Source organism: Nerophis lumbriciformis, linkage group LG18, assembly GCF_033978685.3.
Source record: "Nerophis lumbriciformis linkage group LG18, RoL_Nlum_v2.1, whole genome shotgun sequence".
Classification (NCBI taxonomy): Eukaryota; Metazoa; Chordata; class Actinopteri; order Syngnathiformes; family Syngnathidae; genus Nerophis; species Nerophis lumbriciformis.
Window position 1 is genome coordinate 4,682,544 of NC_084565.2, and position 23,198 is coordinate 4,705,741.

A 23,198-nucleotide genomic window follows, 5' to 3' on the forward strand; every position below is an offset into this window, starting at 1 on the left:
TTCCCAAAATTCCTGAAAGTCCCATTTAAATGAATGGGACATTTTTCCAAGTTCCACAACTCACACATTTTTCCTCCGATTCAAACCATTCCAACTCCAAAATATTCAGCCTGTTTAGGAATTATGTGCTCTCCTTCAACACTTTGAAAATATTCCCAGATTTCCAAGAATTCCCAGTTTTTAGGGAGATTTTCCCCGTTCAAAAATAATTATACATTTTTCAAACTTCCACAATTCCCACATATTTCAACTGATTCAAACCATTCCACCTTCAACACATTCAATTCATCCTTGGAATTCAAACAATCATTTTTCCAAATTCAACAATTTTCCAGGAATTCCTGTTTTTTTCTGACCTTATTTCCAACCTTTTTTAGTGCGATGACTCCTTTCACATTTTTCAACTCATTTCAACCGTTCCACTGTCAAAACATTCCTCTTAGTCAGGACAAAAAAACAAGTTGGTTTAAGAACTTGAAAATTTCCCGGTTTTCCCGAAATTCCGTAATACAATTTCTCAATTAAAAAACTGTTACTACTTCAACATTTCTTGACGGATTGAAACAATTCCAACACCAAGCAATTCAGCTAATTCAGGACATTCATGCTCGTAATCATTTTCCAAAAAATCCCTCTTTTCCCAAAATTTCCAGGAACAATTTCCACATTTTTCAACCTATTCAAAACCTTCCAACATCAACACATTCCACTCATCCTGGACATTCAAACTATCATTTTTCCAAGTTAAAAAAACTCCAGGAATTCCCAGAATTCCCGTTTTATTAAACCCCTTTATCACCCTTTTTTCTGTACACTACTCCTTCCACATTTTTTCAACTCTTCAACCGTTCCACCGTCAAAACATTCCTCTTAATCAGGACAAAAAAACAACAATTTTTTTTAAACTGGAAAAATTCCCGGTTTTCCCGAAATTCCAGGATTTCCTTAATACCATTTCTCAATTCAACATTTCTCGACCGATTTGAAAAATTCCAACACCAAACCATTTTGACTCATTCAGAATATTTAAGTCTTTTAGCATTTTCAAAAAAATGTTCCCGAATTCCCAAAATTCCTGAAAGTCCCATTTAAATGAATGGGACATTTTTCCAAGTTCCACAACTCACACATTTTTCCTCCGATTCAAACCATTCCAACTCCAAAATATTCAGCCTGTTTAGGAATTATGTGCTCTCCTTCAACACTTTGAAAATATTCCCAGATTTCCAAGAATTCCCAGTTTTTAGGGAGATTTTCCCCGTTCAAAAATAATCATACATTTTTCAAACTTCCACAATTCCCACATATTTCAACTGATTCAAACCATTCCACCTTCAACACATTCAATTCATCCTTGAAATTCAAATAGTCATTTTTCCAAATTCAACAATTTTCCAGGAATTCCTGTTTTTTTCTGACCTTATTTCCAACCTTTTTTAGTGCGATGACTCCTTTTACATTTTTCAACTCATTTCAACCGTTCCACTGTCAAGACATCCCTCTAAGTCAGGACAAAAAACAAGTTGGTTTAAGAACTTGAAAATTTCCCGGTTTTCCCGAAATTCCGTAATACAATTTCTCAATTAAAAAACTGTTACTACTTCAACATTTCTTGACGGATTGAAACAATTCCAACACCAACAAATTCAGCTTATTCAGGACATTCATGCTCTTAATCATTTTCCAAAAAATCCCTCTTTTCCCAACATTTCCAGGAACAATTTCCACATTTTTCAACCTATTCAAAACCTTCCAACATCAACACATTCCACTCATCCTGGACATTCAAACTATCATTTTTCCAAGTTAAAAAAAACTCCAGGAATTCCCAGAATTCCCGTTTTATTAAACCCCTTTATCACCCTTTTTTCTGTACACTACTCCTTCCACATTTTTTCAACTCTTCAACCGTTCCACCGTCAAAACATTCCTCTTAATCAGGACAAAAAAACAACAATTTTTTTTAAACTGGAAAAATTCCCGGTTTTCCCGAAATTCCAGGATTTCCTTAATACCATTTCTCAATTCAACATTTCTCGACCGATTTGAAAAATTCCAACACCAAACCATTTTGACTCATTCAGAACATTTAAGTCTTTTAGCATTTTCAAAAAAATTTCCCGAATTCCCAAAATTCCTGAAAGTCCCATTTAAATGAATGGGACATTTTTCCAAGTTCCACAACTCACACATTTTTCCTCCGATTCAAACCATTCCAACTCCAAAATATTCAGCCTGTTTAGGAATTATGTGCTCTCCTTCAACACTTTGAAAAGATTCCCAGATTTCCAAGAATTCCCAGTTTTTAGGGAGATTTTCCCCGTTCAAAAATAATTATACATTTTTCAAACTTCCACAATTCCCACATATTTCAACTGATTCAAACCATTCCACCTTCAACACATTCAATTCATCCTTGAAATTCAAATAGTCATTTTTCCAAATTCAACAATTTTCCAGGAATTCCTGTTTTTTTCTGATCTTATTTCCAACCTTTTTTAGTGCGATGACTCCTTTTACATTTTTCAACTCATTTCAACCGTTCCACTGTCAAGACATCCCTCTAAGTCAGGACAAAAAACAAGTTGGTTTAAGAACTTGAAAATTTCCCGGTTTTCCCGAAATTCCGTAATACAATTTCTCAATTAAAAAACTGTTACTACTTCAACATTTCTTGACGGATTGAAACAATTCCAACACCAACAAATTCAGCTTATTCAGGACATTCATGCTCTTAATCATTTTCCAAAAAATCCCTCTTTTCCCAAAATTTCCAGGAACAATTCCCACATTTTTCAACCTATTCAAACTCTTCCAACATCAACACATTCCACTCATCCTGGACATTCAAACTAACACTTTCCCAAGTTCCAAACCAAATTCTGGGATTCCTGGAAATTCAAACTCTTCAACATTCAAACCATTTCCAACAATCAAACTGTTCTTACATTCATACTACATTCTGTCAGCATTTCTGTTCAACTTCGGCATTGGAGCATTCACACATCATCTAGTTATTCCTACTGTTTATATTTTGACATTGAATAGTCATCATTTTTTTAATCATTTTGAATGTAATGTGTGAATGAGGCAAAGTAATGTGTAAATAATGTCAATAACTCGATGAACCATCTGTGGCTGTGAAGTGAACACGAGTAAGCTTGTAAATACTGTATAGAGTATGCTAACCCATGTGGTTCCTGTGGATGTGAACACAAGTTGTAATTACTAAATACAAACCCCGTTTCCATATGAGTTGGGAAATTGTGTTAGATGTAAATATAAACGGAATACAATGATTTGCAAATCATTTTCAACCCATATTCAGTTCAATATGCTACAAAGACAACATATTTCATGTTCAAACTGATAAACATTTTTTTTTTTTTTCAAATAATCATTAACTTTAGAATTTGATGCCAGCAACACGTGACAAAGAAGTTGGGAAAGGTGGCAATAAATACTGATAAAGTTGAGGAATGCTCATCAAACACTTATTTGGAACATCCCACAGGTGAACAGGCACATTGGGAACAGGTGGGTGCCATGATTGGGTATAAAAGTAGATTCCATGAAATGCTCAGTCATTCACAAACAAGGATGGGGCGAGGGTCACCACTTTGTCAACAAATGCGCGAGCAAATTGTTGAACAGTTTAAGAAAAACCTTTCTCAACCAGCTATTGCAAGGAATTTAGGGATTTCACCATCTACGCTCCGTAATATCATCAAAGGGTTCAGAGAATCTGGAGAAATCACTGCACGTAAGCAGCTAAGCCCGTGACCTTTGATCCCTCAGGCTGTACTGCATCAACAAGCGACATCAGTGTGTAAAGGATATCACCACATGGGCTCAGGAACACTTCAGAAACCCACTGTCAGTAACTACAGTTGGTCGCTACATCTGTAAGGGCAAATTAAAACTCTCCTATGCAAGGCAAAAACCGTTTATCAACAACACCCAGAAACGCCGTCGGCTTCGCTGGGTCTCAGCTCATCTAAGATGGACTGATACAAAGTGGAAAAGTGTTCTGTGGTCTGACGAGTTCACATTTCAAATTGTTTTTGGAAACTGTGGACGTCGTGTCCTCCGGACCAAAGAGGAAAAGAACCACCTGGATTGTTCTCGGCGCAAAGTGTAAAAGGCAGCATGTGTGATGGTATGGGGGTGTATTAGTGCCCAAGGCATGGGTAACTTACACATCTGTGAAGGCACCATTAATGCTGAAAGGTACATACAGGTTTTGGAGCAATGCAAGCAACGTTACCATGGACGCCCCTGCTTATTTCAGCAAGACAATGCCAAGCAACGTGTTACATCAACGTGGCTTCATAGTAAAAGAGTGCGGGTACTAGACTGGCCTGCCTGTAGTCCAGACATGTCTCCCATTGAAAATGTGTGAAGCCTAAAATAGCACAAGGGAGACCCCCGGACTGTTGAACAACTTAAGCTGTACATAAAACAAGAATGGGAAAGAATTCCACCTGAGAAGCTTCAAAAATGTGTCTCCTCATTTCCCAAACGTTTACTGAGTGTTGTTAAAAGGAAAGGCCATGTAACACAGTGGTGAACATGCCCTTTCCCAACTACTTTGGCACGTGTTGCAGCCATGAAATTCTAAGTTAATTATTATTTGCAAAAAAAAAAAAAAAGTTTATGAGTTTGAACATCAAATATCTTGTCTTTGTAGTGCATTCAATTGAATATGGGTTGAAAAGGATTTCCGTTTATATTTACATCTAACACAATTTCCCAACTCAAATGTAAACAGGGTTTGTAAATATTAAATAATATAGTGACGAAAGCAGACAAAATAATGTGTAAATAATGTCAATAACTAGATCAGGGGTGCTCATTACGTCGATCGCGAGCTACTGGTCGATCTCGGAGGGTGTGTCAGTCGATCACCAGCCAGGCATTAAAAAAATAGTCCTAAAAATGAGCGATCATAAATCTTCACTATGACGTCACTTTCGTCACTTGATTGACAATCACGGCACCCGAGGGTCTTCTGAGATGACGCTGGCTGCTGCCAGCTCATTAAAATTACCGACTAGAAGGCGAGAAACACTTTATTTCAACAGACTCTGGCGCCGTACCTGTCGTCAAAACTCCAAAGACCGACTGCACAGTTGCACAATAAAAGCTCTGCTTCATCCTGCCTGCGCTACCAAAATAAGAGTCTCAGAAAGCTGGCGTGCACAAGCTAGCAAGCTACGGAGTTTGCCGACCATGTATTTTTTGTAAAGTGTATACAAAGGAGTACGGAAGCTGGACAAATAAGATGCCAAAAACCAACCACTTTCATGTGGTATTGGACAGAAAGGAGGACTTTTTTTCTCCTCCATTCGAAAATGCGGACATTATCATCACCACTGTCTGATTCCAATCAATGCAAGTCATCAGAATCAGGTAATACACCAACTTATATTCTTGTCTTCATGAAAGAAAGGAATCAATATGTGTTAAACATGCTTTTATTATCTTTAAACACCTTTAACTTGTAACAATATTAACTATATGTGTTAAACATGCTTGTACTATCTTTAAACACCTTTAAGTTGTTAACAATATTAACTATATGTATTAAACATTCTTGTATTATCATTAAACACCTTTAATTTTTTAACAATATTAACTATGTGTTAAACATGCTTGTATTATCATTAAACACCTTTAACTTGTTAACAATATTAACTATATTTATTAAACATACTTGTATTATCTTTAAACATCTTTAACTTGTAACAATATTAACTATATGTGTTAAACATGCTTGTACTATCTTTAAACACCTTTAAGTTGTTAACAATATTAATTATATGTATTAAACATTCTTGTATTATCATTAAACACCTTTAATTTTTTAACAATATTAACTATGTGTTAAACATGCTTGTATTATCATTAAACACCTTTAACTTGTTAACAATATTAACTATATTTATTAAACATACTTGTATTATCTTTAAACACCTTTAACTTGTAACAATATTAACTATATGTGTTAAACATGCTTGTACTATCTTTAAACACCTTTAAGTTGTTAACAATATTAACTATATGTATTAAACATTCTTGTATTATCATTAAACACCTTTAATTTTTTAACAATATTAACTATGTGTTAAACATGCTTGTATTATCATTAAACACCTTTAACTTGTTAACAATATTAACTCTATTTATTAAACATACTTGTATTATCTTTAAACATCTTTAACTTGTAACAATATTAACTATATGTGTTAAACATGCTTGTACTATCTTTAAACACCTTTAAGTTGTTAACAATATTAACTATATGTATTAAACATTCTTGTATTATCATTAAACACCTTTAATTTTTTAACAATATTAACTATATGTGTTAAACATGCTTGTATTATCATTAAACACCTTTAACTTGTTAACAATATTAACTCTATTTATTAAACATACTTGTATTATCTTTAAACATCTTTAACTTGTAACAATATTAACTATATGTGTTAAACATGCTTGTACTATCTTTAAACACCTTTAAGTTGTTAACAATATTAACTATATGTATTAAACATTCTTGTATTATCATTAAACACCTTTAATTTTTTAACAATATTAACTATGTATTAAACATGCTTGTATTATCATTAAACACCTTTAACTTGTTAACAATATTAACTCTATTTATTAAACATACTTGTATTATCTTTAAACATCTTTAACTTGTAACAATATTAACTATATGTGTTAAACATGCTTGTACTATCTTTAAACACCTTTAAGTTGTTAACAATATTAACTATATGTATTAAACATTCTTGTATTATCATTAAACACCTTTAATTTTTTAACAATATTAACTATGTATTAAACATGCTTGTATTATCATTAAACACCTTTAACTTGTTAACAATATTAACTCTATTTATTAAACATACTTGTATTATCTTTAAACATCTTTAACTTGTAACAATATTAACTATATGTGTTAAACATGCTTGTACTATCTTTAAACACCTTTAAGTTGTTAACAATATTAACTATATGTATTAAACATTCTTGTATTATCATTAAACACCTTTAATTTTTTAACAATATTAACTATATGTGTTAAACATGCTTGCATTATCATTAAACACCTTTAACTTGTTAACAAAAACATATATTTCATAAATAAGTAAATATAAATGATATATATGAATGAGGTAGATCCCCACGACTTGATCAATTGAAAAGTAGCTCGCCTGCAGAAAAAGTGTGAGCACCCCTGAACTAGATGAACCATGTGTGGCTGTGAAGTGAACACTAGTAAGGTTGTAAATACTGTAGAGAGTAGGCTAACCCATGTGGTTCCTGTGGATGTAATCACAAGTTGTAATTACTGTAGTGACTAAATAACATAGTGACTGAAACCGGTTCAAATCACATGCCTGCAACCCACAAGTCCTTTTCTCCAAGTGTCCCACAAAGGTCCCTTGGGCACGTGTTGACATGGAACCAGAGACCTGCCAAAATGCTACTTTTGCCTTTTAGCTTCGACTTTCGTTCTGCCGCTTTCCGTTCAAACCGTCGCCATTTGTTGTGCTGATTGTGCGCGGACTCGGAAAGTACGGAGAGACATTTTAAACCACTGTTGCGGTCCTGTAAAGCGTTCGCGGTTGTAGCGAATGTGGCGTTCAGCTCGCGGCTCCGTGTCTGCTCGGTATGGGGAACATTACACCTGAGAGAAGTGCTTGAGGAAGCGAGAGGCGCTTGTTGTGACGAGAAGGTCAAGTTTGAAAGTTGTCGGCCGGTCCGGCGGCACACCAAAGCCGGCCTCTTATCACGCTGCTCTGGTATTACCTGTGAGCAAGGCAGGGGTTGATGGTGACGGTCAGCGCTTAATGCCTTTCAGGCCGCGGCCCCCGGCTACAAAGCCTTCTCTGTAACAACGTGCGGCGACAAAGCCCGCCATCTGCTCCGCAGACTCGCCGTGCGGGGGGGACGCCAAACGGATCGATTAGCAGACCAGGGGTGTGAGGGCCACGACGGGAGGGGCCCGGGGGTCAGAGAGACGGTGTTGCGTTTCAGCACATGCTAAATCAGTTATGCGCCGCGCCGCAGTCGGCCCCTCGTAATCCCCAAACAATCTGCAGAATAAGTGCAGGTTTCCTCTTACAGTAACCCTCGCTAAAACCACGCCAAGGAGGTCATGCGCTCGCTACCACCAACCCCGTGCCCACAGAACCTCCAGATGAGGAAAACATTCCTCTTGAATTCCATCCTTGGTTTTTACGCCGGATGTTCTTCACGGGAATCGAGGTTTCGTGCGGGTGCTGCGATGGCATCTGAGTCCTCCACAGGCGTTGGAACCTCCTATTTGGGTGAAAATTGGGGGATTGGACTGACTGCGGCGAGGAACCTGAGCCGCGTTCCTCAGCACTTTTCCTAGTCGGAGGTCTGAAATATCTGACCTCCCAGTTTCCGTGACTACCAGAGACCTGCTCTTGCTTTAGTCCATGGAAAAAGCCAAAATCTGCTATGAACATATGAGCGTGTTCCAGACGGTGTCCCCGACCGACAATAGCCAGCTCCTGGGAGGGTCCCTGGCTAATGCCCAACCCTTGTTTGTGACGCAGTAGAAAGTGGGCTTTTATTCTGGTAAACAGACGAGCGTTTACCAACACTTCCTGTTTTTGATGCAGTAGGAAATAGGCTTTTATTTTGGTAAACAGATGAGCGTTGGCCGCTCTGTACACATGTACACTTCCTGTTTTTGATGCAGTAGGAAGTGGGCTTTTATTTTGGTAAATAGACAAGCATTTGCCGCTCTGTAAGCATGAACACTTCCTGTTTTTGACGCAGTAGGAAATGGGCTTTTATTTTGGTAAACAAACTGCAAGCATGAACACTTCCTGTTTGTGACGCAGTAGGAAGTGGGCTTTTATTTTGGTAAACAGACGAGTGTTTGTCGCTCTGTAAACATGAACACTTCCTGTTTTTGACGCAGTAGGAATTGGGCTTTTATTTTGGTAAACAGGAGCGTTGGCTGCTCTGTGAGCATGAACACTTCCTGTTTTTGACGCAGTAGGAGGGGGGCTTTTATTTTGGTAAACAGACGAGCGTTGGCCGCTCTGTAAGCATGAACACTTCCTGTTTTTGATGCAGTAGGAAATGGGCTTTTATTTTGGTAAACAGACTGCAAGCATGAACACTTCCTGTTTGTGACGCAGTAGGAAGTGGGCTTTTATTTTTGTAAACAGACGAGCGTTTGCCGCTCTGTAAGCATGAACACTTCCTGTTTTTGATGCAGTAGGAAGTGGGCTTTTATTTTGGTAAACAGACGAGCGTTGTCCGCTCTGTAAGCATGAACACTGCCTGTTTGTGACGCAGTAGGAAATGGGCTTTTCTTTTGGTAAACAGACTGCAAGCATGAACACTTCCTGTTTGTGACGCAGTAGGAAGTTGGCTTTTTTATTTTGGTAAACAGACAAGCGTTTTTTCCGCTCTGTAAGCATGAACACTTCCTGTTTTTGACGCAGTAGGAAGTGGGCTTTTATTTTGGTAAACAGATGAGCGTTTGCCGCTCTGTAAGCATGAACACTTCCTGTTTTTGATGCAGTAGGCAATGGGCTTTTATTTTGGTGAACAGACTGCAAGCATGAACACTTCCTGTTTGTGACGCAGTAGGAAGTGGGCTTTTTTATTTTGGTAAACAAACGACCGTTGGCCTCTCTGTAAGCATGAACATTTTCTGTTTGTGACGCAGTAGGAAATGGGCTTTTAATTTGGTAAAGAGATGAACCTTGGCCGCTCTGTAAGCATGAAACCGTCCTGTTTTTGACGCAGTAAGAAGTGGGCTTTTAATTTTGTAAACAGACGAGCGTTGGCCGCTCTGTAAGCATGAACACTTCCTGTTTTTGATGCAGCAAGAAGTGGGCTTTTATTTTGGTGAACAGATGAGCGTTGGCCGCTCTGTAAGCATGAACATTTCCTGTTTTTGACGCAGTAGAAATTGGGCTTTTATTTTGGCAAACAGGAGCGTTGGCTGCTCTGTAAGCATAAACACTTCCTGTTTGTGATGCAGTAGGAAGTGGGCTTTTATTTTGGTAAACAGACGAGCGTTGGCCGCTCTGTAAGCATGAACACTTCCTGTTTTTGACGCAGTAGGAAATGGGCTTTTATTTTGGTTAACAGACTGCAAGCATGAACACTTCCTGTTTGTGACGCAGTAGGAAGTGGGCTTTTTTATTTTGGTAAACAGATGAGCGTTGGCCGCTCTGTACGCATGAACACTTCCTGTTTTTGATGCAGTAGGAAGTGGGCTTTTATTTTGTAAACAGACGAGCGTTGGCCGCTATGTAAGCATGAACACTTCCTGTTTTTGACGCAGTATGAATTGGGCTTTTATTTTGGTAAACAGACAAGTGTTGGCCGCTCTGTATGCATCAACACTTCCTGTTTTTGACGCAGCAGGAAGTGGGCTTTTATTTTGGTAAACAGACAAGCGTTGGCCGCTCTGTATGCATCAACACTTCCTGTTTTTGACGCAGCAAGAAGTGGGCTTTTATTTTGGTAAACAGATGTGCGTTTGCCACTGTGTAAGCAAGAGCAACTCCTGTTTTTGACCCAGTAGGAATTGGGCTTTTATTTTGGTAAACAGGAGCGTTGGCTGCTCTGTAAGCATGAACGCTTCCTGTTTTTGACGCAGTAGGAATTGGGCTTTTATTTTGGTAAACAGGAGCTTTGGCCGCTCTGTAAGCATGAGCATTTCCTGTTTTTGACACAGTAGGAATTGGGGTTTTATTTTGGTAAACAGGAGCTTTGGCTGCTCTGTAAGCATCAACACTTCCTGTTTTTGACTCAGCAGGAAGTGGGCTTTTATTTTAATAAACAGATGAGCGTTTGCCGCTCTGTATGCATTAACACTTGCTGTTTTTGATGCAGTAGGAAGTGGGCTTTTATTTTGGTAAACAGATAAGTGTTAGCCGCTCTGTATGCATCAACACTTCCTGTTTTTGACGCAGCAGGAAGTGGGCTTTTATTTTGGTAAACAGAGGTGCGTTTGCCACTGTGTAAGCAAGAGCAACTCCTGTTTTTGACGCAGTAGGAATTGGGCTTTTATTTTTGTAAACAGGAGCGTTGGCTGTTCTGTAAGCATGAACACTATCTGTTTTTGACGCAGTAGGAATTGGGTTTTTATTTTGGTAAACAGGAGCGTTGGCTGCTCTGTAAGCATCAACACTTCCTGTTTTTGACTCAGCAGGAAGTGGGCTTTTATTTTAATAAACAGATGAGCGTTTGCCGCTCTGTATGCATTAACACTTGCTGTTTGTGATGCAGTAGGAAGTGGGCTTTTATTTTGGTAAACAGACAAGTGTTGGCCGCTCTGTATGCATCAACACTTCCTGTTTTTGACGCAGCAGGAAGTGGGCTTTTATTTTGGTAAACAGATGTGCGTTTGCCACTGTGTAAGCAAGAGCAACTCCTGTTTTTGACGCAGTAGGAATTGGGCTTTTATTTTGGTAAACAGGAGCTTTGGCCGCTCTGTAAGCATGAGCACTTCCTGTTTTTGACATAGTAGGAATTGGGGTTTTATTTTGGTAAACAGGAGCTTTGGCCGCTCTGTAAGCATGAGCACTTCCTGTTTTTGACACAGTAGGAATTGGGGTTTTATTTTGGTAAACAGGAGCGTTGGCTGCTCTGTAAGCATCAACACTTCCTGTTTTTGACTCAGCAGGAAGTGGGCTTTTATTTTAATAAACAGATGAGCGTTTGCCGCTCTGTAAGCATCAACACTTCCTGTTTGTGACGCAGCAGGAAGTGGGCTATTATTTTGGTGAACAGACCCCAACCTGTTACACTGAAATGTTGTTATTGTTTGTGCTATGGCGCCATTTTTGGGACTAATTCGCTCACTGCAGGTGCTGCCGGGCGAATATGGTCAGTGTTTCCCTGCTCTTTAAAACTTTGAACCGGAAGTAGATGTGCCATTTTGTCTTCTAGCCGTCCATAGCGTTTTTACAATATGACAAAAACTATTTTGACTTACTAAAGCGTCCCATGTGTGATGTCTGTAGCAGTGTTTTCATGCATATTTGTACACGCTATTGTAATGTAATCAAGCTAGCATCGTTAGCATTAGCTAATATGCTAACAGTTAGTATTATTAACTTACAAAGCCCAAAAGCAGTGAAGTTGTCGCGTTGTATAAATGGTAAATAAAAAGAGAATACAACAAATCCTTTTCAACTTATATTCAATTGAATAGACTGCAAAGACAACATATTTCATGTTCACACTGAGAAACTTCATTTGTTTTTGCAAATAAACATTAACTTAGAATTTAATGGCAGAAACACATTGCAAAAAAGTTGTCACAGGGGCATTTTTACCACTGTGTTACATGGCCTTTCCTTTTAACAACACTCAGTAAAGGTTTGGGAACTGAGGAGACACATTTTTGAAGTGGAATTCTTTCCCATTCTTGCTTGATGTCCTTCTTATATTTTAGCCTTCACACATTTTCAATGTCTGGACTACAGGCAGGCCAGTCTAGTACCCGCACTCTTTTACTATGAAGCCACGTTGAAGTAACACGTGGCTTGGCATTGTCTTGCTGAAATAAGCAGGGGCGTCCATGATAACGTTGCTTGGATGGCAACATATGTTGCTCCAAAACCTGTATGTACCTTTCAGCATTAATGGTGCCTTCACAGATGTGTAAGTTACCCATGTCTTGGGCACTAATACACCCCCATACCATCACACATGCTGCCTTTTTAACTTTGTGCCTAGAACAATCCGGATGGTTCTTTTCCTCTTTGGTCCGGAGTACACGACGTCCACAGTTTCCAGAAACAATATGAAATGTGGACTCGTCAGACCACAGAACACTTTTCCACTTTGCATCAGTCCATCTTAGGCGAGCTCGGGCCCAGCGAAGTGTTTCTGGGTGTTGTTGATAAATGGCTTGGCTTTGTATAGTAGAGTTTTAACTTGCACTTACAGATGTAGCGACCAACTGTAGTTACTGGCAGTGGTTTTCTGAAGTGTTCCTGAGCCCATGTGGTGATATCCTTTACACACTGATGTCGTTTGTTGATGCAGTACCGCCTGAGGGATCCAAGGTGCGTAATATCATAGCTTACGTGCAGTGATTTCTCCAGATTCTCTGAACCTTTTGATGATATTACGGAGCGTAGATGGTGAAATCCCTAAATTCCTTGCAATAGCTGGTTGAGAAATGTTGTTCTTAAACAATTTGCTCACGCATTTGTTGACACGTCCTTGTTTGTGAACGACTGAGCATTTAATGGAAGCTGCTTTTATATCCAATCATGGCACCCACCTGCTCCCAATTATCCTGTTCACCTGTGGGATGTTCCAAATAAGTCTTTGATGATCCTTCCTCAACTTTATCAGTCTTTTTTGCCACTTGTGCCAGCTTTTGTGAAACATGTTGCAGGCATCATATTCCAAGTAAGTTAATATTTCCAAAAAAAACCCCAAAGTTTCTCAGTTGGAACATTTAATATCTTGTCTTTGCAGTCTATTTAATTGAAAATAAGTTGAAAATGATATACAAATCATTGTATTCTCTTTTTATTGACCATTTACACAACGTGACAACTTCACTTCTTTTGGGTTTTGTACAATGGCATTCTTTTTGTATTGTTTCACTTTCACAAATTCCTCAGTAAATTCACCAAAAGCACAGTGTCATGTAGTACAGTCGGTAATAGGGCTTTTGTAGTACAGTAGGTATTGTGGTAAGTAGTGAAGTAGGTATTTTGTAGTACAGTGTAGTACAGCAAATAATACAGTAGGTAGGACAGCAAGTAGTATAGTAGGTAGTGCAGTGTAATGCAGTACAGTGCGATATAATACAGTAAGTATTTTGCAGTACCTCTGTTAGAAATGACAGGCAAGGTGTGCTGGTATTAGCTGCAGGTGAAGTACTTGCCTTGAGTCATGTGTTCCCAACATGAAATACACATGTATTTCAACTGCACTTTATTACAGTATCTAAAGTGTATTTGTATTCCAGTATTTCAACTGGTGTACAGTATTTCAGTGTTAAAGTGTACTGCACTATTTGTTTCAGTCAGTAAAAGTGTACTTGTGAAGTATTGAAATATTTGTGTAATACTTGTGTAGTATTGCAGTATTTGTGTAATACTTGTGTTGCAGGAGAGCCTCCCTATCAGTGTCATTACTGCGTAGTATTGCAGCATTTGTGTAATACTTGTGTTGTGTTGAAGTAGAGTGACCCTATCAGTGTCCTTATTGTGTAGTATTGCAGTATTTGTGTAATACTTGTGTTGTGTTGAAGGAGAGTGACCCTATCAGTGTCCTTATTGTGTAGTATTGCAGTATTTGTGTAGTACTTGGGTTGTGTTGCAGGAGAGCATCCCTATCAGTGTCATTACTGTGTAGTATTGCAGTATTTGTGTAATCCTTGTGTTGTGTTGCAGTATTTGTGTGATACTTGTGTTGTGTTGAAGGAGAGTGACCCTATCAGTGTCCTTACTGTGTAGTATTGCAGTATTTGTGTAATCCTTGTGTTGTGTTGCAGTATTTGTGTAATACTTGTGTTGTGTTGCAGGAGAGCGACCCTATCAGTGTCCTTACTGTGTAGTATTGCAGTATTTGGGTAATCCTTGTGTTGTGTTGCAGTATTTGTGTAATACTTGTGTTGTGTTGCAGGAGAGCGACCCTATCAGTGTCTTTATTGTGTAGTATTGCAGTATTTGTGTAATACTTGTGTTGTGTTGCAGGAGAGCGACCCTATCAGTGTCCTTATTGTGTAGTATTGCAGTATTTGTGTAATACTTGTGTTGTGTTGCAGGAGAGCGACCCTATCAGTGTCCTTATTGTGTAGTATTGCAGTATTTGTGTGATACTTGTGTTGTGTTGAAGGAGAGTGACCCTATCAGTGTCCTTACTGTGTAGTATTGCAGTATTTGTGTAATCCTTGTGTTGTGTTGCAGTATTTGTGTAATACTTGTGTTGTGTTGCAGGAGAGCGACCCTATCAGTGTCCTTACTGTGTAGTATTGCAGTATTTGGGTAATCCTTGTGTTGTGTTGCAGTATTTGTGTAATACTTGTGTTGTGTTGCAGGAGAGCGACCCTATCAGTGTCCTTATTGTGTAGTATTGCAGTATTTGTGTAATACTTGTGTTGCAGGAGAGCCTCCCTATCAGTGTCATTACTGCGTAGTATTGCAGCATTTGTGTAATACTTGTGTTGTGTTGCAGTATTTGTGTAATACTTGTGTTGTGTTGCAGGAGAGCGACCCTATCAGTGTCTTTATTGTGTAGTATTGCAGTATTTGTGTAATACTTGTGTTGTGTTGCAGGAGAGCGACCCTATCAGTGTCCTTATTGTGTAGTATTGCAGTATTTGTGTAATACTTGTGTTGCAGGAGAGCCTCCCTATCAGTGTCATTACTGCGTAGTATTGCAGCATTTGTGTAATACTTGTGTTGTGTTGAAGTAGAGTGACCCTATCAGTGTCCTTATTGTGTAGTATTGCAGTATTTGTGTAATACTTGTGTTGTGTTGAAGGAGAGTGACCCTATCAGTGTCCTTATTGTGTAGTATTGCAGTATTTGTGTAGTACTTGGGTTGTGTTGCAGGAGAGCATCCCTATCAGTGTCATTACTGTGTAGTATTGCAGTATTTGTGTAATCCTTGTGTTGTGTTGCAGTATTTGTGTGATACTTGTGTTGTGTTGAAGGAGAGTGACCCTATCAGTGTCCTTACTGTGTAGTATTGCAGTATTTGTGTAATCCTTGTGTTGTGTTGCAGTATTTGTGTAATACTTGTGTTGTGTTGCAGGAGAGCGACCCTATCAGTGTCCTTACTGTGTAGTATTGCAGTATTTGGGTAATCCTTGTGTTGTGTTGCAGTATTTGTGTAATACTTGTGTTGTGTTGCAGGAGAGCGACCCTATCAGTGTCCTTATTGTGTAGTATTGCAGTATTTGTGTAATACTTGTGTTGTGTTGCAGGAGAGCGACCCTATCAGTGTCCTTATTGTGTAGTGTTGTAGTATTTGTGTAATACTTGTGTTGTGTTGCAGGAGAGCGACCCTATCAGTGTCCTTATTGTGTAGTATTGCAGTATTTGTGTAATACTTGTGTTGTATTGCAGGAGAGCGACCCTATCAGTGTCCTTATTGTGTAGTATTGCAGTATTTGTGTAATACTTGTGTTGTGTTGCAGGAGAGCGACCCTATCAGTGTCCTTATTGTGTAGTATTGCAGTATTTGTGTAATACTTGTGTTGTGTTGCAGGAGAGCGACCCTATCAGTGTCCTTATTGTGTAGTGTTGCAGTATTTGTGTAATACTTGTGTTGTATTGCAGGAGAGCGACCCTATCAGTGTCCGTACTGCGACAAAGCCTTCAGCAAGAACGATGGACTAAAGATGCACATCCGCACGCACACACGAGTATGTTGGACTTTATTATTTGATCATGTTTACTGTATTAATAACATCATATTGCATTACTGTCAACTATCATGTATGTGACACACCTGATTAAGGACTATATGCATTGATTGATGGATATTGTAGCATAGCACCCTGTAAGCATGAACACTTCCTCTTTGTCGTGGGTTTTTCCTCTGGGCTTTTATTTTGGTAAACAGGCGAGCGTTGGCCGCTCTGTATGCATGAACACTTCCTGTTTGTGACGCAGCAGGAAGTGGGCTTTTATTTTAGTATATAGATGAGTGTTGTCCGCTCTGTAAGCATGAACACTTCCTGTTTGTGACGCAGCAGGAAGTGGGCTTTTAGTTTGTTAAACAGACGAGAGTTGGCCGCTCTGTAAGCATGAACACTTCCTGTTTTTGAAGCAGTAGGAAGTGGGCTTTTATTTTGGTAAATAGATGAGCATTGGCCGCTCTGTAAGCTTGAACACTTCCTGTTTTTGAAGCAGTAGGAAGTTAGCTTTTGTTTTGGTAAACAGACGAGCGTTTGCCGAACACTTCCTGTTTTTGATGCAGTAGGAAGTGGGCTTTTATTTTGGTAAACAGTCGAGCATTGGCCGCTCTGTAAGCATTAACACTTCCTGTTTGCGATGCAGCAGGAAGTGGGTTTTTATTTTGGTAAACAGACAAGCGTTGGCCGCTCTGTATGCATGAACACTTCCTGTTTGTGACGCAGCAGGAAGTGGGCTTTTATTTTACTAAATAGATGAGTGTTGTCCGCTCTGTAAGCATTAACACTTCCTATTTTTGACACAGTAAGAAGTGGGCTTTTATTTTGGTAATAGACAAGCAGTGGCCGCTCTGTAAGCATGAACACTTCCTGTTTGTGTCGCAGTAAGAAGTTGGCTTTTATTTTGGTAAACAAACGAGCGTTGGCCGCTCTGTAAGCATGAACATTCCTGTTTGTGACACAGCAGAAAGTGGGCTTTTAATTTGGTAAACAGACGAGTGTTGGCCGCGCTGTAAGCTTGAACACTTCCTGTTTTTGAAGCAGTAGGAAGTTAGCTTTTGTTTTGGTAAACAGACGAGCGTTTGCCGAACACTTCCTGTTTTTGATGCAGTAGGAAGTGGGCTTTGATTTTGGTAAACAGTCGAGCATTGGCCGCTCTGTAAGCATTAACACTTCCTGTTTGCGATGCAGCAGGAAGTGGGTTTTTATTTTGGTAAACAGACAAGCGTTGGCCGCTCTGTATGCATGAACACTTCCTGTTTGTGACGCAGCAGGAAGTGGGCTTTTATTTTAGTAAATAGATGAGTGTTGTCCGCTCTGTAAGCATTAACACTTCCTATTTTTGACACAGTAAGAAGTGGGCTTTTATTTTGGTAATAGACAAGCAGTGGCCGCTCTGTAAGCATGAACACTTCCTGTTTGTGTCGCAGTAAGAAGTTGGCTTTTATTTTGGTAAACAAACGAGCGTTGGCCGCTCTGTAAGCATGACCATTCCTGTTTGTGACACAGCAGAAAGTGGGCTTTTAATTTGGTAAACAGACGAGTGTTGGCCGCGCTGTAAGCTTGAACACTTCCTGTTTTTGAAGCAGTAGGAAGTTAGCTTTTGTTTTGGTAAACAGACGAGCGTTTGCCGAACACTTCCTGTTTTTGATGCAGTAGGAAGTGGGCTTTTATTTTGGTAAACAGTCGAGCATTGGCCGCTCTGTAAGCATTAACACTTCCTGTTTGCGATGCAGCAGGAAGTGGGTTTTTATTTTGGTAAACAGACAAGCGTTGGCCGCTCTGTATGCATGAACACTTCCTGTTTGTGACGCAGCAGGAAGTGGGCTTTTATTTTAGTAAATAGATGAGTGTTGTCCGCTCTGTAAGCATTAACACTTCCTATTTTTGACACAGTAAGAAGTGGGCTTTTATTTTGGTAATAGACAAGCAGTGGCCGCTCTGTAAGCATGAACACTTCCTGTTTGTGTCGCAGTAAGAAGTTGGCTTTTATTTTGGTAAACAAACGAGCGTTGGCCGCTCTGTAAGCATGAACATTCCTGTTTGTGACACAGCAGAAAGTGGGCTTTTAATTTGGTAAACAGACGAGTGTTGGCCGCGCTGTAAGCTTGAACACTTCCTGTTTTTGAAGCAGTAGGAAGTTAGCTTTTGTTTTGGTAAACAGACGAGCGTTTGCCGAACACTTCCTGTTTTTGATGCAGTAGGAAGTGGGCTTTTATTTTGGTAAACAGTCGAGCATTGGCCGCTCTGTAAGCATTAACACTTCCTGTTTGCGATGCAGCAGGAAGTGGGTTTTTATTTTGGTAAACAGACAAGCGTTGGCCGCTCTGTATGCATGAACACTTCCTGTTTGTGACGCAGCAGGAAGTGGGCTTTTATTTTAGTAAATAGATGAGTGTTGTCCGCTCTGTAAGCATTAACACTTCCTATTTTTGACACAGTAAGAAGTGGGCTTTTATTTTGGTAATAGACAAGCAGTGGCCGCTCTGTAAGCATGAACACTTCCTGTTTGTGTCGCAGTAAGAAGTTGGCTTTTATTTTGGTAAACAAACGAGCGTTGGCCGCTCTGTAAGCATGAACATTCCTGTTTGTGACACAGCAGAAAGTGGGCTTTTAATTTGGTAAACAGACGAGTGTTGGCCGCGCTGTAAGCTTGAACACTTCCTGTTTTTGAAGCAGTAGGAAGTTAGCTTTTGTTTTGGTAAACAGACGAGCGTTTGCCGAACACTTCCTGTTTTTGATGCAGTAGGAAGTGGGCTTTTATTTTGGTAAACAGACGAGCATTGGTCGCTCTGTAAGCATTAAGACTTCCTGTTTGTGATGCAGCAGGAAGTGGGTTTTTATTTTGGTAAACAGACGAGCGTTGGCCGCTCTGTATGCATGAACACTTCCTGTTTGTGACGCAGCAGGAAGTGGGCTTTTATTTTAGTAAATAGATGAGTGTTGTCCGCTCTGTAAGCATTAACACTTCCTGTTTTTGACACAGTAGGAAGTGGGCTTTTATTTTGGTAAACAGACAAGCAGTGGCCGCTCTGTAAGCATGAACACTTCCTGTTTGTGTCGCAGTAGGAAGTTGGCTTTTATTTTGGTAAACAAACGAGCGTTGGCCGCTCTGTAAGCATGAACATTTCTGTTTGTGATACAGCAGGAAGTGGGCTTTTATTTTGGTAAACAAACGAGCGTTGGCCGCTCTGTAAGCATGAACATTTCTGTTTGTGACACAGCAGGAAGTGGGCTTTTATTTTGGTAAACAGACGAGTGTTGGCCACTCTGTAAGCTTGAACACTTCCTGTTTTTGAAGCAGTAGGAAGTTAGCTTTTGTTTTGGTAAACAGACGAGCGTTTGCCGAACACTTCCTGTTTTTGATGCAGTATGAAGTGGGCTTTTATTTTGGTAAACAGGCGAGCATTGGCCGCTCTGTAAGCATTAGCACTTCCTGTTTGTGATGCAGCAGGAAGTGGGCTTTTATTTTGGTGAACAGACAAGCGTTGGCCGCTCTGTATGCATGAACACTTCCTGTTTGTGACGCAGCAGGAAGTGGGCTTTTATTTTAGTAAATAGATGAGTGTTGTCCGCTCTGTAAAAATTAACACTTCCTATTTTTGACACAGTAAGAAGTGGGCTTTTATTTTGGTAATAGACAAGCAGTGGCCGCTCTGTAAGCATGAACACTTCCTGTTTGTGTCGCAGTAAGAAGTTGGCTTTTATTTTGGTAAACAAACGAGCGTTGGCCGCTCTGTAAGCATGAACATTCCTGTTTGTGACACAGCAGAAAGTGGGCTTTTAATTTGGTAAACAGACGAGTGTTGGCCGCGCTGTAAGCTTGAACACTTCCTGTTTTTGAAGCAGTAGGAAGTTAGCTTTTGTTTTGGTAAACAGACGAGCGTTTGCCGAACACTTCCTGTTTTTGATGCAGTAGGAAGTGGGCTTTTATTTTGGTAAACAGACGAGCATTGGTCGCTCTGTAAGCATTAAGACTTCCTGTTTGCGATGCAGCAGGAAGTGGGTTTTTATTTTGGTAAACAGACGAGCGTTGGCCGCTCTGTATGCATGAACACTTCCTGTTTGTGACGCAGCAGGAAGTGGGCTTTTATTTTAGTAAATAGATGAGTGTTGTCCGCTCTGTAAGCATTAACACTTCCTGTTTTTGACACAGTAAGAAGTGGGCTTTTATTTTGGTAATAGACAAGCAGTGGCCGCTCTGTAAGCATGAACACTTCCTGTTTGTGTCGCAGTAAGAAGTTGGCTTTTATTTTGGTAAACAAACGAGCGTTGGCCGCTCTGTAAGCATGAACATTCCTGTTTGTGACACAGCAGGAAGTGGGCTTTTATTTTGGTAAACAAACGAGCGTTGGCCGCTCTGTAAGCATGAACATTTCTGTTTGTGACACAGCAGGAAGTGGGCTTTTATTTTGGTAAACAGACGAGTGTTGGCCACTCTGTAAGCTTGAACACTTCCTGTTTTTGAAGCAGTAGGAAGTTAGCTTTTGTTTTGGTAAACAGACGAGCGTTTGCCGAACACTTCCTGTTTTTGATGCAGTATGAAGTGGGCTTTTATTTTGGTAAACAGGCGAGCATTGGCCGCTCTGTAAGCATTAGCACTTCCTGTTTGTGATGCAGAAGGAAGTGGGCTTTTATTTTGGTGAACAGACAAGCGTTGGCCGCTCTGTATGCATGAACACTTCCTGTTTGTGACGCAGCAGGAAGTGGGCTTTTATTTTAGTAAATAGATGAGTGTTGTCCGCTCTGTAAGCATGAACACTTCCTGTTTGTGACGCAGCAGGAAGTGGGCTTTTATTTTGGCAAACAGACGAGCGTTGGCCGCTCTGTAAGCATGAACACTTCCTGTTTTTGATGTAGTAGGAAGTGGGCTTTTGTTTTGGTAAACAGACGAGCGTTTTCCGCTCTGTAAGCATGAACACTTCCTGTTTGTAACGCAGCAGGAAGTGGGCTTTTATTTTGGTAAACAGACGAGCGTTGGCTGCTCTGTGAGCATGAACACTTCCTGTTTGTGACGCAGCAGGAAGTGGTCTTTTATTTTAGTAAAAAGATGAGTGTTGTCCGCTCTGTAAGCATGAACACTTCCTGTTTGTGACGCAGCAGGAAGTGGGCTTTTATTTTGGCAAACTGACGAGTGTTGGCCGCTCTGTAAGCATGAACACTTCCTGTTTGTGTCGCAGTAGGAAGTTGGCTTTTATTTTGGTAAACAAACGAGCGTTGGCCGCTCTGTAAGCATGAACATTCCTGTTTGTGACGCAGCAGGAAGTGGGCTTTTATTTTGGTAAACAGACAAGCAGTGGCCGCTCTGTAAGCTTGAACACTTCCTGTTTTTTAAGCAGTAGGAAGTTAGCTTTTGTTTTGGTAAACAGACGAGCGTTTGCCGAACACTTCCTGTTTTTGATGCAGTAGGAAGTGGGCTTTTATTTTGGTAAACAGACGAGCATTGGCCGCTCTGTAAGCATTAACACTTCCTGTTTGTGATGCAGCAGGAAGTGGGCTTTTATTTTGGTAAACAGACGAGCGTTGGTCGCTCTGTATGCATGAACACTTCCTGTTTGTGACGCAGTAGGAAGTGGGCTTTTATTTTGGTAAACAGACAAGCAGTGGCCGCTCTGTAAGCATGAACACTTCCTGTTTGTGTCGCAGTAGGAAGTTGGCTTTTATTTTGGTAAACAAACAAGCGTTGGCCGCTCTGTAAGCATGAACATTCCTGTTTGTGACACAGCAGGAAGTGGGCTTTTATTTTGGTAAACAGACGAGTGTTGGCCGCTCTGTGAGCTTGAACACTTCCTGTTTTTGAAGCAGCAGGAAGTGGGTTTTTATTTTGGTAAACAGACGAGCGTTTGCCGAACACTTCCTGTTTTTGATGCAGTAGGAAGTGGGCTTTTATTTTGGTAAACAGACGAGCATTGGCCGCTCTGTAAGCATTAACACTTCCTGTTTGTGATGCAGCAGGAAGTGGGCTTTTATTTTGGTAAACAGACGAGCGTTGGTCGCTCTGTATGCATGAACACTTCCTGTTTGTGACGCAGTAGGAAGTGGGCTTTTATTTTGGTAAACAGACAAGCAGTGGCCGCTCTGTAAGCATGAACACTTCCTGTTTGTGTCGCAGTAGGAAGTTGGCTTTTATTTTGGTAAACAAACAAGCGTTGGCCGCTCTGTAAGCATGAACATTCCTGTTTGTGACACAGCAGGAAGTGGGCTTTTATTTTGGTAAACAGACGAGTGTTGGCCGCTCTGTGAGCTTGAACACTTCCTGTTTTTGAAGCAGCAGGAAGTGGGTTTTTATTTTGGTAAACAGACGAGCGTTTGCCGAACACTTCCTGTTTTTGATGCAGTAGGAAGTGGGTTTTCATTTTGGTAAACAGATGAGCATTGGCCGCTCTGTAAGCATGAACACTTTCTGTTTGTGATGCAGCAGGAAGTGGGCTGTTATTTTGGTAAACAGACGAGCGTTGGCCGCTCTGTATGCATTAACACTTCCTGTTTGTGACTCATCAAGAAATGGGCTTTTATTTTGGTAAACAGACAAGCGTTGGCCGCTCTGTAAGCATGAACACTTCCTGTTTGTGACGCAGTAGGAAATGGGCTTGTATTTTGGTAAACAGACGAGCGTTGGCCGCACTGTAAGCAGGAAGTGGGCTTTTATTTTGGCAAACAGACTAGTGTCGTCCGGTCCTGTTGGGAAGGGTTGGGGTCAAAGGTGAAAGGCTGAACAGCTGCTGAGGACTGAGGGTCAGCGGGTACAGATGTTGGATGTTAGCAGGGTCAGCGCAGAAGAAGTGCA

The 23,198-nt window shown here is 40.2% G+C and overlaps 1 protein-coding gene across 2 annotated transcripts in view; it reads left to right on the forward strand.

The window, feature by feature from the left end:
• Positions 1–23,198, forward strand: part of prdm5 (PR domain containing 5) — a 143,628-nt gene that overhangs the window by 106,408 nt on the left and 14,022 nt on the right. The window contains exon 14 of one of the 2 annotated variants that reach the window (XM_072915061.1): positions 16,335–16,420. The exons of the other annotated variant lie outside the window; for it this stretch is intronic. Within the exon in view, the coding sequence (XP_072771162.1) occupies positions 16,335–16,420 (86 nt within the window). The remainder of the gene's footprint in view (positions 1–16,334; positions 16,421–23,198) is intronic. 2 annotated transcript variants of the gene reach the window in all.